This window comes from Grammomys surdaster, unplaced genomic scaffold, assembly GCF_004785775.1.
Source record: "Grammomys surdaster isolate TR1022 unplaced genomic scaffold, NIH_TR_1.0 216, whole genome shotgun sequence".
In the NCBI taxonomy this organism is placed as follows: domain Eukaryota; kingdom Metazoa; phylum Chordata; class Mammalia; order Rodentia; family Muridae; genus Grammomys; species Grammomys surdaster.
In genome coordinates, this window is record NW_021604661.1 from 1,433,289 (window position 1) to 1,452,390 (window position 19,102).

A 19,102-nucleotide genomic window follows, 5' to 3' on the forward strand; every position below is an offset into this window, starting at 1 on the left:
TCTTAGCCAGGAGGCCGCACAAAAGAGTTCGTCTTATAAATAGCTTTTGTGGCCACATGAGTATACATAAACACAAAACACCACCCTCGCCATCACCAGGCTCCCACCCCCACCTCTTCGCTATTTCTTTACCCGCAGGCAGCAGGGAGGCGGGGCCAGCATGGGAGCGGGGGCGGGACTGCGCGACGCAGCAATTATCTCGAAACTCCACCTTTGCGTATTACGCAAATCAGGCGGAGCAAAGAGCTGGACTGGGATCCGGAAGTCTGGGCGGAGCCTAGCTGTGCACTCTTCGCCCTGCGACGTTGTGCTTCTAGCTGCTCTCCGAGGTCCCTGCCGGAAGTGTAGGTAAGAGACTACCCTCTTTTTTTCGTGGTGAGTGGTCAATAGGTCAGCAGTGCAGTGAGGATTGTTTTTTTAAAAAAATGGTGAAACCAGAGATGCTCGCCATCCTGGACTAGAGAGATAAAAAGCTGGCTCGCTTGTGGGTAAAAGGGCCTGGAAGAGGGATACAGATAGCTCCACATGTGGCGATGCGTTGAACTGCATTCTGGCGGCCTCAGAGGCTCTAAAGGTGCACCCTGGATATGTAGAGAGGCACTGACCATGCGTATGAGACAAAATGTCGGTTGCCTTCCGCCTTTCAGGATATTTAGGCGTCATTTCGCATTACTGCCATTTCTCTCATGTAGACAGACGCCCCCTTCCATGTGTGAGAAGGTCTATTACGTTTATATTTTCGTTGCGTAATGGAGACAGGTATCAGCCCATCAAATGGTGGATGATATCATCCCTACCCTATAAGAAAATAATTTCTAATACAAGGCTGAGCAGGCAGGCTTCTGGCTTATTAAGGTGTAGGTCTTCAACGAGGCTTGTCCATCTTCATATTGCTATAGGGGAGCTCAGAAATGTGTAATATCTAGAGGAAGAGAGCTCCTAACATAGAGACCTGCCCTTCCCATGTTTACCCTTCTTGCAGAGTAACCAGTCGACACCATCAGCCCTCAAAATCATCGGAGACAGAGACTTATGGGCAACCACACAGATTTACCCCTCCCCCTGCACTGGAGACTCTTGATTGTGGAAAATTAGACTCCATATCTACCCCATATAGAATTGCTGTTTTTCTGACTTAGTAAAGGCCCACCGAAAGTGGCTTACAGTAGCTGGGAACAGACTTTAGTTCAGTGAGATAATCTTATGCCTTTCAAGGAGCCCTCAGGATAGAGAAACTCAGGTTTATTTTCTTCCCTTTTGAGGTAGAGACAGACCCCCACCCTCCAATGATTTATAATCACCACAGTGACCAATAGAGGTGCGTCTGAGCGGTAGAGATGCAGATGCCCCCTCCCCACTTAGCCCAGAAAGCCAGTGACATCACTGATCATCCTACAATGCAGTGTATTTGAACGCTTTTCTTATCCATAGTATAGGAGCTTAGATTTTCTCTCCTTTTTAAAAATTTATTTATTTATGTATATGAATGCTCTATTTATTTACATGTGCACCTGCATGACAGAAGAGGACATCGGATTCCATTACAGATGGCTGTGAGCCACCATATGGTTGCTGGGAATTGAACTCAGGACCTCTGGAAGAGCAGCCACTGAGCCATCTCTCTAGCCCCTTAATTTTTTGTTGTTGTTGTCATTTTTTTTTAATTTTTATTTTTTTAAATCAAATCATAATTTTTACTTATTCACACAGGGGTTATAAACACAAAAAGGCAGGACGTGGGGAAGGGGATGACACCGGAGTGTGGGTGTTCAGGGGGAATACAGATATCTTCAGAACATAGTATCGGCTGGGTGAAGGTTCAGGGGACAGGTCACTCATTTTTCTTGTTTTGTTTTTTTGTTTTTGTTTTTGGTGGGATGTGTGTATGTACAGCTCTGACTGTTCTGGAACTCACTCTGTAGACTAGGCTGGCCTTAGACTCATCGAGATCTGCCAGCCTTTGTCTCCTGAGTGCTGGGATTAAAAGTATGCATCACAACTGCTGGCATAGTTCTCACCTAAGGTGAAATGAAAGATGCACACTTCCTAAGGGAGGGGCAAATTTGTTGAGTTTATAATTGCATGGCCATGTAGTAGAGACACAACCACTGTATTGGTTTCTTTAGTCAGTGACCCATAAACAAGAGAGACAAATGACAAATCCTTCCTCTTCTTTCCAGGGTGCAGACCCTAGCCACATATGCAGGTGAGATAACCCCTTTAGCACCTCCTGACATTTAGCATTGACTTCAGTCTATGTAGCCATAAGTAAGAATTCTGAGAACCTATTTCTCCAAAGTTGATGCCTAGGATTTGTTCCCTTCCTTGTCTCGGAGGGTAGATGACGTCCAGAAGCCCCCTACAAAGAAAACCCACTATCACTCCACTTCATGGAGAAACATGTCACCTGGTCTTCCTAGTCCTTTACCTGGGATATGATACTACAAGTACCCGTTAATTGTGTTGGAGGTGTGGACTCCCATCCAGGAAGAGAGGTTTTGATCTATTTCTCTCTTCGAATGATGTAATAGTCCTTTCCTTGCATCTGCTAAGCCATATCAGGCCCTAGATCCAGAATGGCCCATTCTCCTAATTTCTCAATTGTTTAGGGCTTCCTGATTATGTTCTGTGACATTTTATTTTGCCTTCTGGGGGCATAAAGGAGAATTGTAGTTCCTAGGTCTATCTTCAAATTCCTGCTTCTGTTCCAACAGGAAGAAGAGGGAGAATTTGAACGTCTCGCATTTCCAATTTCTCTGTTCATTATGATGAAGCTTAGACACAGTGAGTTTCTTCTACTACCCTCTCCAAATCCTATATATTTAATAGTCATAGTAGTTTTTCACAGCAGCTTTGCTGTCTTGTTTATTTATTTATGGGAGGTTGGCCTTGAACTTGCTGTGTAGCTGAGGTTGGTCTTGAACTCTTTTTCTCCCCAAGATAGAGTTTCATTGTATGGCCCTAGCTGCCCTGGGACTCTATAATATATAGGCTACTCTGGGCTCAAAATCAGAGAGATCCACCTGCCTCTGCCTCCTGAGTGCTGGGATTACAGGCATGTTCTACCACATGTGGTTGTGTTTTTTTTTTTTTTTTGAGGCTAGCCTTGAGCTCTTTTGAGTACTCCATTGCAGCCTCAAACTCCCTTATCATCCTGCTTCTGCCTCTTAAGTATTGGGATTATAGGAGTGTGTTGCTGTGCTCAGCTCACAACTTCAAAACTACTTAGTATGTTCCTGCTTTCAGTCTGGTTCTTTTACATGTGATATCTTTGATATTCTCATGATTTCTGGTAGTTCTTTCTCCCATTCTTTTTTTTTATAAATGGGAAAATGGAGACTCAGCAAGGTTAAGTGACTGAATCTGAGGTAAACAGCAGTTAATATCATGTGATGCTGCGTGGTAGACCCTAACATCTGTCTTTATAACTTATACCATTCAGTTGATCCCATAAGTTGCACTGGTTCTATGCTGGGGCCACATTGATTTCATCTCACCTCTTTTTAAAATTAGCTGTGTGGCCTTGGCCAAGTCACTTAACTCCTGAAATCCATTTTCTTATTTACAACATAGAGGTCATTAATTATATATCCACCTATTTGTATTTTGAAGATTTTGTTGTTTGTGTTCGATTCCACAGAGGGTCTTTCCAGGTAGCCGGTGCTAGCTTTGAACTTGTCATCCTTCTGCCTGACTCCATCCCTGAATTGCTGGCTTTACAGGTATCAAGAGGCACCACACCTGTCAAGAGGAATTTCTTTTTGAGTCAGTGTCTCATGTAGTTTCAGCTGGCCTTGAAGTCACTATGTAGTTGAAGACGACCTGGAGCAGATGGATCTTCCTGCTTCCATCTCCTTTGTCCTAGGGTTACAGGCTTATGAAACCATGCCCAGTATTGGATTAAAAACTGTTTCTTCATTTATGTATGTGTGTGTATGTATATATGTGTGCACTTGGCACATGCATGGAGGTCAGAGACAACTTGTGGTAATCAGTTCTCTCCTTCTACCATGTGTGTGGGCCAAGGGGATTGAACTCAGGTTGTCAAGCTTGATAACAGGCATTCTTTTACCCACTCAACCATCTTGCTGGGCCTAGGAGAGGTTTTTGAGATTGTGTCTTACACTATTTCTCAAACTGACCCTCAAATGCTGAGCACAAGCCATCCTTTCACTCTAGTCTCCTGAGTATCTGGAATGATGAAGAACTAATGAATGTAAAGAGATAAAATGGTTAGAACAGTGCCTAGCACTTTACAAGCACTTTCTGTAACTACAATCGTTTCTGTATTTCCATTGGAGACTCTTTTCAAGATCTCTGGCAGATATAAAATCGGTGAGCATTCAAGTCTCTTCTGAAAAACAGCATAGTATTGTTATCTAGCCTACACACATTTTCCCCTGTATTTCAAAACATTTCTAGTTTCCTAGTAATAATCTAATACAATGTAAAGTACAAGTAAATGGTTGTTAGACATGTTTAGGGGATGATGACAAATAATATCCAGTAAAGATAGTTTTAATTACATTAGTTTATGAATGTCTGTCTGTATATGCGTATGCCATGGTATACATGTGAAAGTCAGAGGATAGCTTTCAGGAGTGAGTTCCTTCCACTGTGTGGACCCCAGGGAGCGAACTAAAATTGTCAGGTTTGATGGCAAGTACCTTTACCCACTGAGCCATCTTGCTGGCCCTTAGATGCAGTTATTGTTTCATAGTTAGTTGAGTCAATGAATGCATCACCCATAGATTTGTAGAGCTAACTGCTATAAGTATTTGAATAAAAAATTGAGCCAGGCATAGTGGTGCACACCTTTAATCCCAGCACTTGGGAGGCAGAGCCAGGTAAATCTCTGAGCCAGCCTGGTCTACAGAGGGAATTTCAGAACAGCAAGAGAGAAACCTTGTCTCAAAATACCAATATAATATATATATATATATATCATAATTTTTTTTTGTATGGATGGCTTGTGCTCAGCATTTGAGGGCCAGTTTGAGAAATAGTGTAAGACACTATATACATATCATACAAATTTATACGTATACATGTATATATATGTATCTCTCCAGTTTCACTGGGTATGATGATGTATACTTAAAATCCTAGCACTCAAGAAGACAGAAGTAGGAGAATTGTTACAAGTTCAAGTTGTAAGTAACTACATAGGGAATTGTAGCCAGCTTAGATTATATAGCAAGAACTTGTTTTAAAACACTCTGCCAACATCCAGACTCTTGCTTCTTGGAATTTAGTTCCCTAAAAGATACTGCCACCACATTGCCTGATTTCTGAATGTTAGACATTTGGTTTTTTTTTTTTTGTTTTTTTGTTTTTTGTTTTTTTTGGTTTGGTTTTTCGAGACAGGGTTTCTCTGTGTAGCCCTGGCTGTCCTGGAACTCATTCTGTAGACCAGGCTGGCCTCGAACCCAGAAATCCACCTGCCTCTGCCTCCCAAGTGCTGGGATCAAAGGCCTGAGCCACTACTGCCTGGCTCTCATTTTTTTATTCTTATTGTTTTTATTGAGGTAGCATTTTACTCTGTAGCCCAGGCAGCTCTAACACACTATGTAAATAGCCTCAAGCTTGCAGCAATTTTCTTACCTCTGCCTCCTAAGGGCTGAGATTACAGGTGTGAGCCACCACACCCTGCCGGGAGAGTTTTAAAGAGTATTTAGGTACATTTTCTGTAGTGCTGGGTATCAAAATCCAGGACCTTGTGTGAACTAGGCAAGTGATCTATAACTGAGCTTTATCCCCAGATAATTTTAGTTGAACAGTCTTGAATGGTTATTTAAAAGGGAGAGTGTTTTCTAATTTACAAAGTTACACAGTAACCAGGCACAGTGATTCACACCTTTAATCCCAGCATGCTAAGACAGAAGAAGGATCACTGCAAGTTTTAGGCCAACTAGAGTTGCATATTGTGATACTTCTCAAAAAAGAGAAAGAATCTAGGTTGAGGACCCAGCTTAGTGGATAAAGAGCCTTCCATGTAAGCATGAGGACTAGCGTTCAAATCCCTAGGACCCACATAAAAGCTAGGCAGGCATGGTAGCCTCTTGTTATCCCTGTACCTCAGAGGCAGTGATAGGATTCCATGGGAGTAAGCTGGCTAGGTAACGCTAGCCAAATTGGTTAGCTCTGGGTTCAGTTGAGAGGCATTGCTCCAGTAAAGTGGAGAGCAACTGAAGAAGACATGGGATGTGAACTTTGGGCCCCCACATACATGCATATGTACCTTCATACCTACTTATGCCTCTCATATGCAAGCATGCATGTGCAGCACGTGCATCATATCCACATTCACAAGAAAAAAAGTAAGTTATTAGCTGGCTGTAGAAGTTAACACTTATCATTTCAGCACTTGAGGTGCTGAAGCAGAACTGCTATGGGTTCCAGGTAAGCCTGGGATAAAAAGTGAGACACTGTATCAAAAAAAAAAAAAAAAACTCAAAAAATCCCCAAACCCAAGAACTCATAATTGCAAGTGTTGATGGCAGAGGTTTATAATCTGGAGGCAGCCTGCTTGCTGAGTAGTTGCTTAAAAAGCACTAGTAAACATATCCTGTTGAGGTTACAGAGGGAAAGGAGGTGGCTGGATGAGGAAAGAATGAGTACAAGGTTTGAGTATCTAGGAGACTAGACACATAGAATTGAAGATGGGAGAGAGGTGTCTGAGACTACTTTCAGAAGTTCAGGAAACTGCACGTGGTGCCCCCTTTAGTCCAGTCATGAAGGGATGTTTGGTCGAAGTTGGGTAAGGGTGACAGTAATTGTTAAGGGAAGGATTAGAGTTAGGTAGGGTTAGCATTAGGGTTAGGGAAAAGGGAATGGTTAGTGTTAGGGTAAGTGTAAGGGAAGTATTAGGGGATAGTTTTGTGTTTGGAATTGGGGTTGTAGTAGGGACAGTGGTAGTGGGGTGGTTAACAGTAGGGGTAAGTGTAAGCTAAGGAGTAAAGGTAAGTGTAAGGTTAAGGTTAATAGTAGGAATGGGGTAGGGGTAGGGGTCAGGCTGAGGTTAGGCATGCAGCTAGGGGTAGGTGTAAGTGAAGGTTTAGGGGTAGGTATAGGGGAAGTAAGTATATGTGTTGGAGTTGGAATTAGGGTTGGTCTGGTTCAGGGTAGGGTATGGGTAAGGTAAGAGGTAAGGGTAGGGATTGGGATTGGTGTTGGTGGATTGGAAATTATTGCGTAAAAGTACTGAGACCTAGTTTTTTTGTAGCTATTACCTTCCTTTTTGTGCAACAAAGTACTTTGGAAGTAAAAGAGACTTGAGGTCTATTTTATTGTTGTTTTCAGTCAGGGACATTGCTGGATTTGCTGGCTCATACCTGTGTTCCCAGCTTTTGGGAGGCCAAGGCAGAAAGATTGTTGCAAGTTCAAGACCAGTCTGGGCTACATAATGAGACTGTGTTGCCATGGCAACTAATGTTCTGGTCAGATTTCTACCATTGTATATTTATTGTTTCCTCTAACTCCCTACTTTTTGCTAAACTGATAGCAATCTTGTTACCACAGTTAAATAATAGCTCTTTGTTCCTACCCATTCAGAGTGAGACTTGTAGCACATTTTGTGTGGTTGATTTATCTGCTGCCATCTCTTGATTCTTGGAGTTTGTAGAAATTGATGTCTTAGTTCTCAGCTAGTCCCTTAGGATTTTCTTCTTGGGTTTTAAGTTACAGATCTCAGCACATCACAAATCAATCAAAATTTATCAATTTTCTGTTTAATCCTATTTTGTTTGGTTCACTTTGCAGCCTTTATTCAGACTTATTTTATCTCCTATTCCTCCCTTTTTCCTCTTCTTACCCCACCCTTGCTTGGACCTTGAACATGTTGAATACATTTCTAACATAGTCCCTAATTTTTATTTTTTGGCAGTAGTTTTTCAAGGAAGGAATTTTTTTTTAACATAAAAGTGATCAGATAGAGGAATTTGGCTGGAGCATAATTAGTCCCTTTCCTCAGGTCTTTCTCAACTTCCTAATTTAATGGTTTAACCTTGAAACGTTTTGTGTGCTCATGTGATGTCACAGGTAAAAAAAAAATCACACTGTGAAATTTTGTCATGTACACAGAATTATTGGAAATTACCTTTAGAGTCTAGGTTTAAGGTATGTATGAAACATAAATGAATTTCATAGTTTAACTTGGCTCTCTTTTCCCAAGGCATTTCTTTCCTTCCTTCTTCCTTCCTTCCTTCCTTCCTTCCTTCCTTTCTTTCTTTTTGTTATTTTGGTTTCTTTGGAGACAGTGTTTTAATTAGCCCAGGATGGCCTTGAACACAGCCAAGGAGTTACTATGAGTTTCTAGGTCTCCTGCTTACACCTTCTGAGGGGCCAATACAACAGATGTGCACGACCATGTTGTTTTTTGTGGTGTTAGGTAAAGAACCCAGGTGTTACCTCTCAATGTTCTTTTTTTTTTTTTTTTTTTTTGGTTTTTTTGAGACAGAGTTTCTCTGTGTGTAGCCCTGGCTGTCCTGGAACTCACTCTGTAGACCAGGCTAGCCTCGAACTCTCGAACTCAGAGATCCACCTGCCTCTGCCTCCCAAGTGCTGGGATTAAAGGCGTGTGCCACCACCACCCGGCCTCAATGTTCTTAATATTAGTGGAAAAAGAACATCAGCAGCTGAGAGACACTGGGTAATCAAAAAAAAAAAATCAAACAAATTGAGGAACTGGGCCAACCAATATACAATAAGGATGTGTTGACATTAGAATGGAAACCTGCAATAGTTTTAAGATGGAGAATTGGTTATGCTTATGTAGCTACAGGGAATGAAAAAATACGGCTACCAACAAAACTTATAAAGATTAGATCTGACAATTAAACACCATCTAACACAACTGACTTTCCAAAGAGCCCCTGAATTTCCATTTCATCCAGAGCTTTGTGCAAGTGTTGTATCAACTGAATTATATCCCCAGCTCTTCCCTTTGATATCCCATTGTTTATATATAAACATTCCAAACTAGAAAAATCAAAATCTGACACACTTCTGATGAAAAGTGTTTTGGATAAGAGATATCTCAACCATAGTGGCCTTGCTGTTAACTATTCAGAATCTGGTTCTTTTTTGTTGGGAACTTTGATTTGGAGACTTGTAAAACTTTTCTGTCTCTTCTCCTTTCAACAACTCAGAAAAGTATAGTGAATGGATGGATGCAATCTACTGTATGATAAAAATGCTAAAAACACTATTTAGTTGCTATCAATAAGAAATTTACTTATGTTTTTAAAAAATACAAATGCTGGCATTGTCTAGAAGATTTTAACAGGTTTATTTATAATTGTTATAAAGTTGAACTGTTGAAATGTATTCACTGAAAAAAAAAAAAGAAAAGAAAAAGCCGGGCAGTGGTGGCTCACGCCTTTAATCCCAGCACGTGGGAGGCAGAGACAGGTGGATTTCTGAGGCTAGCCTGGTCTACAGAGTGAGTTCCAGGACAGCCAGGGCTACACAGAGAAACCCTGTCTCGGAAGACCAAAATAAATAAATAAATAAATAAATAAATAGAAAAAGAAATGTATTCATTGAAACATTTTGTTTGTATTAATGCTTTACATCTTGTATTTATATCAAAAAAATTTACACACAAACAAAAATCGAGAAACTGACAGCACTTGATTCTGTCCCCTGTGTTTCCACTGGTAATCATATACTTAGATACCTTTTGACCCCATGGAAAAAATATCTAACATTCAGAACTACTGATAACAGGAAAAGGAGAATTTTTCTTTTGAGAGTGAAATGTTTCACCTCATATTGAACGCTTAAGCATGTACTCCAAGTATGCAGTATGCTAGCTGGATATCTTTTGGCACAATTGTTACATGTTTGTCATGGATAGCACATAGGTTGGTATCTTCAAAAAGGCCCACTCACCCAAATATAATGATGACAAATTGTGGCATGGATGTGCCGAAAGGTGAACATTTCTTCCCTGCTGGTAGGAGTGTAATCTGGTACAGCCAATTTATAAGTCAGCGTGAAGGTTCCTCAGTAACCGAAGAATAGATCTGCCACATTTTATGGCATATACTTTGCATAATGTATGTTCTTTTTTTTTTTTTTTGGTTTTTCGAGACAGGGTTTCTCTGTGTAGCCCCGGCTGTCCTGGAACTCACTCTGTAGACCAGGCTGGCCTCAGAAATCCGCCTGCCTCTGCCTCCCAAGTGCTGGGATTAGAGGCGTGCGCCACCACCACCCGGCGTATGTTCTTATACAACTGTGTTTTTTACAGAATATATTTTCATTTATAATTTTAATAAAGTTACTAGGAGATATTTTGAACTTGGAAAAAAAGAGCCAACCAGATAGGCCTCACTTGCCTCTTGCAAAGCACTGATAGCTACACTCTGGAGGCACACATTTGTTTTGAAGTCCTGAGCAGTTTTTTTGCACCAGACACTGAAGACAGAAGTTCAGTGGACTTCTGTTAGTATCTGATTTCATAGAACAGCACAGTACCAGCCTTGTAATGATGAAGTTTCTTCATCTCCTCCTAGAGGGTGCGCTCCTGTGAGTGGCTTTAGTTGTTTCCTGGATGCTTTGCCAATGATAGATATATGGATAGTCTTTGAAGGAGTCATGGTATGGGCATCTCCTTACTCAGCCTCCTTTGGCTGGAGTTCTGTGACAGAAAGGCGGCACTGGAATTAGAGTGCCAGTCTGCTTTCTATAGAACTCTGGACTACCAGCTTAGGGATGGCACCACCTACAATGAGTTGCACCCGCTCCCACCAATCACTAAGAAAATGCCCCATGGGCCAGTCTTATGGAGATATTTTTTCAGGTTTAGTTGCCTTTTCTCCAGCTTGTCTCAATTTGACCAGACTATCAGCTGTTACCCATGTTTTAAGCTTGGTGCTATGTGTACCTTTCCCATCAGAAACCTTAAGCCTATCTTCAAGGTAAAGGATGGTCATCTGTTATTAAAAAGACTTGATTCTCTATTTGTACCTTTGCTTTTTCAAGAATTCTGTTTTTGCAGATTAGTTTCTACATTTTCCAGTTTTGTTCTCATTTATAATTTCTTTCCTTTGGATTTTTATTCCAAAGAAGCTTCCTCCTGTGGTCTTCTAGCCCTCTCAATTTGGTTATTGCTGCTGTCCTTAATGAATGGTTTATTTTGACTCATTATTTGATGGATTACATTCCACTGTGGCTGGCAAGTCATGGAGGGGAAAGTGATGCAGCTGATCACTGGGAACTATGGTTAGAAAGTGGAGACAGATGAATGCCGGTGCTCAGCTGCCTTCTGTCTTTTCTCTCTCTGATTCAGTCTGGGGCTCTAGTTCATGGGATGTTTCTACCTGTGTTTCAACCTCACTGGAGACACCCCTAGAGACACGCCCAAAGGTGTGTTTCACAGTCATCCTAAGCAGGACTTTGGGCATGGTGAGGAGAGGTAGTAACAAACACATGTTTAGATCACTCAAGAGAATTTCATCAAGAATTTATGGAGTTTACACTGAGACAATTCTCCAAGTATTGTGCCTAGTTACTTCCTCTTGACATGTGATGGTCTTTGCCATCTGTAGCTCTAGCTTATGCTGGATCTAGACAGACATGGCATCTGAGGCTTCTACATTTCCTAGCTGGCCTGGCCTTCTGATTAAAGCATTAATAGACATTGGGTAGGGGGTGATAGCAATTCTCTCTCTCTCTCTTTTTTTACAGAAAACAAAAAACCAGGTAAAGGTTCCAAAGGTTGTAAGAAGGTAAGTGGGCCTTCTCTACCACTCTATATGGCTGTAGGAGAGTTACCTGAATATCTGAATATCTGAAGTTTTTACAAAAGCCATAGACTGCCTTTTGCTTCATTTATTTGTAAGGGATTATTGCCATCCCTATGTACCTATGTAGTGGTAGGTATTGAGCCATACTGGACCTTGAGCATACTGGCAAGTGTTCTACCACTGAGCCACACATCTTTAGCCCAAAATTTGTATTTGACCGGTTCTTAGAGCTTGTTGTTGTGGGTCCTAAGACCTCATTTTGGGAGCTGTTTGTCAAGAAAGGTTTCTCTTTGGCCTTGGAAACCTTCCTGGCTGCCCCGTCCCTCCCACTTTCCTCTCAGTTGTTGCCTGGTTAGTAGAGAAGGGCCTCAGCCTAGCCAGACAGCAGATTTCAACCCTCATCCAGACTATCTTCCCTGCTTCTCTGGTGGGAGGTGGTTTCCATGGATTCATTAATTGTGATTAATTTTTCTTTTCTTGCTTGGCAACCAGCCCGCAAGGCAAAATGGGAAGAAAGTAACCTCCAGACCATCATCTGCTCCCCAGATTGTTCATGGCAATGACCACGCCAGTCGCGAGGCTGAACTAAAGAAGAAAAGAGTGAGCCTTTTGTCTTTGGGGAGTGATGGCCTGGTTTGAATCCCAGATCTGCATAGTATTGGGCAGAAGAGCAATTGCTCTTAGTGGTTGGGATGGGGAGAGTGAGGCAGGTCGCCTTGAGACTGGTTTTAATTTTCTCATTTGCTCACCTCGTTCTGCCCTCCCAGTTCATTGCTGTCTGCATTATGTTCCCAGTGGTCCACTGAAACTTCTGCTGCTGGCCTCTCCTCTATACCTCCTGTGTCACATTCACTACTGTGCATTCCTTAGAGCACTCTCATGTTGTCTTCATCATTTCCCACTCCTCTGAATGTCTGCATAGCTCCTTCCTCTGTGCCTTTCTCAGTCTTTTGCTGCTTTTTTTTTTTGTTTTTGTTTCCTTTATTGAGGCAGGATCTTGCTTTGTTGCCCAAGCTGGTCTTGAATGCTTGGGTGTGTAAAATCCTTCTACCTCAAACCCTGGGTAGCTGTGGCTACAGGTATGTGCCAGTGTGGCAGCTCCTTCTTTCTGCCCGGTACGTCCTATGACCTTGTCCTTGTTTGGATTTCAGTGTTTTCCTCTCACAGTGCTTCTCTCTCTGCTTCGCAGGTACTCTTTTTATTTTTCATTCTTTTATTGTTTTTATTTTTTTAATACTTATTTTTTCAAGACTGAGTTTTTTTTGTATAACAGCCCTGGCTGGCATGGAACTCACTCTATAGACCAATCTGGTCTTGTCCTCATAGAGGCCTACTTGCCTCTGTTTCCTGAGAGCTGGGATTAAAGGTGTACACCACCATCACTCGACACTTTTGATAATTTTTAAAATATACTGTTTTTTTAATTTGTGGTGAAGGTGATGGTGGGAGGGGGCAAATACAAGCTTGAACATGCCATGGTCCATATGTAGAGGTTAGAGTACAACCTATGGCAATTGGTTCTCTCCTTCCAGTATAGATTCCAGGGATTGAATTTAGATTGTCAGGCTTGAATGGCAAGCCTTTGTACCCATGGAGCCACTTGCTAGCTTCTGCCCCCTTTTAATTTTTAGACTTGCTTGAATGATATAGGGTTTTGCTATGTACATTGTCCGGCCTGGTAGCCTAGAGGTCACTGTCTGGTCCTGGCTGGCATTGATCTAATAATGGCAATTCTCCTGTCTCAACCTTTCAAGTTGCTGGATTTAGAGTTGTGTGCCACTACGCCCTGCTCTTAATTTTTCTCTGCCACTCTCCTTCCCTTAGTCTCTACATTTTTCTTGGAATATTTTCGCTCTCCTATCTGTCCCTTTCTCTCTATCTCTACTTCTTCCCTCCTATGCCCTGCAGACCTACTCAGATCCAGTCACAGTATGTACTTGTTTTTAGGTCGAGGAGATGAGGGAGAAGCAGCAGGTTGCCCGGGAGCAAGAGAGACAGAGACACAGGACCATGGAGAGCTATTGTCAGGATGTCCTGAAACGTCAGCAGGAGTTTGAACAAAAGGTAAGAGAACAATTGTTGCTGAGATTGGAGTGTATTTGCTGTTCTGCTGTAAAGGAAGGAATAGCTACATAGTGACACTTTGTCTGAAGGAAGAAAAAAAGAGAAAAAGGAGAGGAAAAGGGTCAGGAGAAAGGGATGAGTGCAGAGAAGGAAAACAACTGGTAGATAAAGGTACAGGAAGAGGGAGGGAGGGGACCGTTTGCAGCAGATGTGCCCACAGATGTGGAGAATGTCTTTCCTAAGTTTTGGCCTAAAGTTGGAATGGCAGTGGGACTAGGGAGCAGGAGAGGTATATCTAGGGGATGTGGCAGGAGGGAGCATAGGAAAGGAGGATTGAGAGACAAAGGAGTGTCTCGCTCTCCTCGTGGGTGTCTTTCCCTTTCTGGCATTTGTCATCTCGCAAACACAATGTGCACTTGCAGCTCCCGCGCCCTCCATGACTTGCAGTAAAGGATTTCTTTCCTGGTCCCATGTCCCTCATGCATTATTTTTCACACTTTCTAATTGTTTGCTGCCTAACCCCCTTGTGACCAAGCAGGCCTCTGCCTGGTGCTCACATGGAGTCAGTTCTGTCTTTCCACTGTGGTGCCAGGGATTGAACTCAGATCATCAGACTTCACAGTGAGTGTGTTTAGTCGCTGAGCCATCCAGTTGGCACAGTCAGTGCTACTTTCTTTTTTTTTTTTTTTTTTTTTTTTTGGTTTTTCAAGACAGGGTTTCTCTGTATAGCCCGGGCTGTCCTGGAACTCACTCTGTAGACCAGGCTGGCCTCGAACTCAGAAATCCGCCTGCCTCTGCCTCCCGAGTGCTGGGATTAAAGGCGTGCGCCACCACCGCCCGGCAAGTCAGTGCTACTTTCAGGTAGTCAGAGACTGGCCTGTATCCTCAAGCTTCCTATGGTTTTCAAAAGCCTTGTTCTGTTGCATCCTCCCTCCTTCCTTATCTTCACTTTTTTCTTTTCCCTCCCTACTTGGCCCTGTTTCCCCTAGGCTATTGTCTCTCTCTTTTCTTTTTCAGGAGGAAGTTTTGCAGCAGTTAAATATGTTTCCTCAGTTGGATGATGAGGCCACAAGGAAGGCCTATTACAAGGAATTCAGGAAGGTGGGAAGATCCATTTTCCCTTTTCCTTTGTTTTGTTTTTAGATAAGGTCTTATTCTTTAGCCTAGGCTAACCTAGAACTCACTAGATCCCAACCTGTCCTCGAACTCCTTGCAATCCTCCTGCTTCTTCAAGTGCTGGGATTATATGCTTGAGTTGTATAACAAGTATCCATTTCTTAAAGCCCTTTGGTGAGGACCCCAGTTTATTTCCATTTCTTCTTCCTGTTTTTTTTTCTGAGATGGATATTATGACCCCATCTATTCTCAACCTTCTTCCCCTGTCCTGCAGGTGGTAGAGTACTCTGATGTGATTCTGGAAGTCCTAGATGCTAGAGACCCATTGGGCTGCCGTTGTTTCCAGATGGAGGAGACTGTCCTTCAGGCAGAAGGCAACAAGAAGCTGGTCTTGGTCTTGAATAAGATAGGTAGGTTTTGGGAGGGTTGGGTAAGGCAGGGAAAGGTTAAGCTAAGGCTAGTTCAGATTAGGCTCTGAGACCCAGCCACTCAGTGGCATCCAGAATAGGAATTGTTCAAATTTCCAAAGCCAGAAATATCATTCAGTATACACACCAACATACACAGAATATAACATAGGTTGGGGGGGGGTGGAGTCTGAACCTGTCTGCCTTTTAGCTCCCTTTCCTTGAAATTTTGAGCTAGTTCAATGGCTGGTCATTCTTAAGAGACCTGTCCCCACAGAGTGGAACTCAAAGATTGGGGCAAGCACATGGCTTGGGACTCATTATCATACTGTTGATATATTCTTTGGGATATCAATCAGGTCATATCCCTCACGAGAACTTCTATTTCTCAAACAGTAAAGAAGGTCATGGACATCTCAGTCTCATAGCTTTGCTGTGAGAATTAATGCAGAGCTTGGTGTATAATCCACTTGTCACAAATCATAGCCATTCTGGATAACGGCTGTTCTTGACACTTAGCTTGGCCTAGAATGATTGGGAAAGGAAATGGGAATGAAATATTTGTGCACCTTGACATGGAATGGGATGGCTGGGACAAAACCACTTCTTTACATATTTTCTTGAAGAGAATAAACCTCAGGGATGGCCAACTGGGCCTGTGAATCAGATTGTCCTTTGTAATTCCATCCTGGGGACTAGGCAGGGTCAGTTAGGGCAAGAGGAGAAATCCGTTAGTAGAAGGTGGACCTAGACATGGGTGTGTGGCTTGGGGGAAGCCATTGAAGAAACCATCTTACAAGTTGTGGCTGTTTCTTATTTTCCAAGACCTGGTTCCCAAGGAGATTGTGGAAAAGTGGCTGGAATACCTTCGAAATGAACTGCCAACTGTGGCTTTCAAGGCCAGCACCCAGCATCATCAGGTCAAAAACTTGGTAAGCTTTGAGATAGGGTGTCTAGCCTCTTTCATTGTGGTTTGGGGCCATGGTTGTAGGTATTAAGATTTGGATTGGGCTTCCAACTTTGAGGTATTTTTTCTAGTGAGTGACTTGTTAATTTTTATTTCAACCTCTTCTTGTGTTATTGCCCTTCAGAAAGCATGCTTTTTTCCACCTGTGAGGATGTAATAATGCATGTTATCTATAGGAGATCTGGAAAATAGAGTTAACTATTTCTTAACTCTTCAAAGAATATCCATTTCCCCCCTCTTTAAAACAAGGCATAGGAGGTTGGAGAAATGATGTCTCAGTAGTTAAGAGTTCTTTCTGTTCTTCCGTAAGACCCAGGTTCAGTACCCAGCATCCACATGGTGCTCACAACCATCTGTAACTCCAGTTCCAGTTCTTTTGACGTCTCCAGATAATAGGCATGCATGTGGCACACAGACATACATACATGCAAAATGCTCATAAGCATAAAAATAATAAATCTTTTCTATTTTATTTTGTTTTTCTGAGGCAGGTTTCCTTGTGTAGGAACTCACTGTCCTGGAACTCACTGGAGCATCCTGAGTGCTGGGAATAAAGGTGTATGCCACAATCACAATTTTAATAAATAAATAAATCTTGAAAAATATCACACCAAAGCCAGGTTGTTGTGGCTCATGCCTTTAATCCCAGCAGTCTGGAGGCAGATTCAGGTAGATCTCTGAGTTTGAGGCTAGCCGAGTGTACAGAGCAAGTTACAGGACAGCCAGGACTGCACAGAGAAACCTTGTCTTAATAAACAGAGAAACACAAAACAAAACTCCAAACATAGTACCTTCCTATTGATATCAATATAGAAACACTTGTGAAACATTGAGGTATTGTAGTAGCATTGGTTATTTCTGGGGAGGTAAATTGGCTCCTGGGGCCAGGCTTTTCAGTTTTGCACTATTCTTTTTTTGCAGTGCTGGGAATGGAGCTCAGAGCATCTTGCTCTGACATTCTACCATCGAGACCCTATTTTCCAATTTTGATTATTATTATTTAAGTAGTATTCTTATTAATCCACTTGCATGTATCTCCTTGGAATGTGGACAAGTGTTAATGTGGGCTAAGTACTGGCTAATTGTGTGACTGGGTCATTTATTGGACTTACGCTTTTGATATTTTCTTAGACACTTACAAATTATTCTTTATGATAACTATGCCAATTAATCCTCCTCCTTGATGGGTATGTGAAGAGAACCTCTTTTCCTACACTCTTGCCAATATAAGGTGTCTCACTTACAATTTTGTGGCGCCCTGCTCCCTCACCATCCAAACTAAAAGTAGGGTAATTGGGATGGCCTTGTCCTGTGTCAAGGGTCAAGTGAGCTTTGGGCCCCTCACCCTTTCATTCAGCACAGGCAGAGAGGTCATATGTGCATTTGAGACACTAAGGCCCCAGGAAGGAAAATAGACTTTTCCACATAGACCTGTGAGTGAGAGAGGTAGAAATGAAACCTGTTTTGCCTCAAGCTGGGATGTCTTCATGCCTCTGCTGTGGGAGTCAAAAGCCATGCATGTTGAGTTAGAAGCAGGGACAGAGGAAGTTGGAGACATACAGACAACAGCAACTGGAAACCAAGAAGAGCTGGGCAGGAGTCGACGTGATAAGCAACCAAGCTTAGCAATCCCAGGGTGGTTCTGAGTATTACACTGCAGGTTGGAAATTTGGGCTCAGATTCCATCTCTTCCTTGATGCCCATTTTTGTAATATTCCCCATTTTCAGACTCGGTGTACAGTTCCAGTGGACCAAGCCTCTGAGGCACTGTTGAGAAGCAAAGCCTGCTTTGGAGCTGAAAACCTCATGAGAGTCCTGGGGAACTACTGTCGCCTGGGGGAAGTGCGTAGCCACATTCGTGTGGGTGTTGTAGGTAAGGCTGGGTAAATGAGGCCCAGGGCCCAGGCTCCTTCCTTGGGCAGTGACTTCACTGAGGGAAAGGATTTTATGAAGCTTCTTTAGGGAAGACAGGAAGAGTGCCAGAGTGGTTTTGCATTTGCAATTTGGCTAGTGGGATATGCGAAGGCATATTCAGATTCAACACTGTTAGAACCAAATACTTGGTACTAAACACTACAGGCTGTCAGAGCTGTGGGAGGGAAGCGTGATCTACCCGCCTCTTCCAGACAGTGAGACAGAACAGTGAGATCCACAAAAGGAAACAAGGCAGAGCTGTGGCTTAAGCCTGCGTCTTTCTGAAACCCAAGTACTGTAGGAGGAGATGAAAGGGAGTGGGAAAATTGAGAGGCAGGGAAAGATCATCAGGAAGGGACAGTGTCTCAGCCTGAGACACTGAAGAGAACTGTACAGACTGTAGCTATATACCACACTCTTTTTTTGTTGTTGTTGTTGCTTTATTTTTCGAGACAGGGTTTCTCTGTATAGCCCTGGCTGTCCTGGAACTCACTCTGTAGACCAGGCTGGCCTTGAACTCAGAAATCCGCCTGCCTCTGCTTCCCAAGTGCTGGGATTAAAGGCATGCGCCACCACTGCCTGGCACACCACACTCTTGAATAGACAACAGAAGACAAAAAAAGAACAAGAAGGCCAGATTGTGAAGTTGGTGGATAGTGAAAAAGACAAATTTAAGTTGCTGTCATAACGAGAATGAAGGAGATATTACCCCAAAGAAATGCTAAAAGGGACATTAAAAACTATTATGTGGCCAGGCTTGCTGACCCAGACCTGTGTGTTAGCTGCTTTAGAAGGCCAAAAGCTTGAGTGAGACCTTGTTTCATAAAAAAAGTTAAAGAGCTTGGAGTATTGCTCAGTGGTGGAGGACTTCCCTAGTATTTGTG

At 42.6% G+C, this 19,102-nt stretch overlaps 1 protein-coding gene across 2 annotated transcripts in view; it reads left to right on the forward strand.

The window, feature by feature from the left end:
• Positions 1–272: 272 nt before the first annotated feature.
• Gnl3l (G protein nucleolar 3 like) overlaps positions 273–19,102 on the forward strand; it is a 33,077-nt gene continuing 14,247 nt past the window's right edge. Inside the window, exons 1-10 of one of the 2 annotated variants that reach the window (XM_028772666.1) lie at positions 277–348; positions 2,181–2,206; positions 2,715–2,784; positions 11,692–11,732; positions 12,243–12,350; positions 13,698–13,814; positions 14,832–14,915; positions 15,205–15,340; positions 16,163–16,269; positions 18,033–18,177. In XM_028772666.1, the coding sequence (XP_028628499.1) occupies positions 2,201–2,206; positions 2,715–2,784; positions 11,692–11,732; positions 12,243–12,350; positions 13,698–13,814; positions 14,832–14,915; positions 15,205–15,340; positions 16,163–16,269; positions 18,033–18,177 (814 nt within the window). In that variant the 5' untranslated portion in view covers positions 277–348; positions 2,181–2,200. Of the gene's footprint in view, positions 349–2,180; positions 2,207–2,714; positions 2,785–11,691; positions 11,733–12,242; positions 12,351–13,697; positions 13,815–14,831; positions 14,916–15,204; positions 15,341–16,162; positions 16,270–18,032; positions 18,178–19,102 lie in introns of both variants that reach the window. The other variant, XM_028772667.1, reaches the window with a different exon arrangement.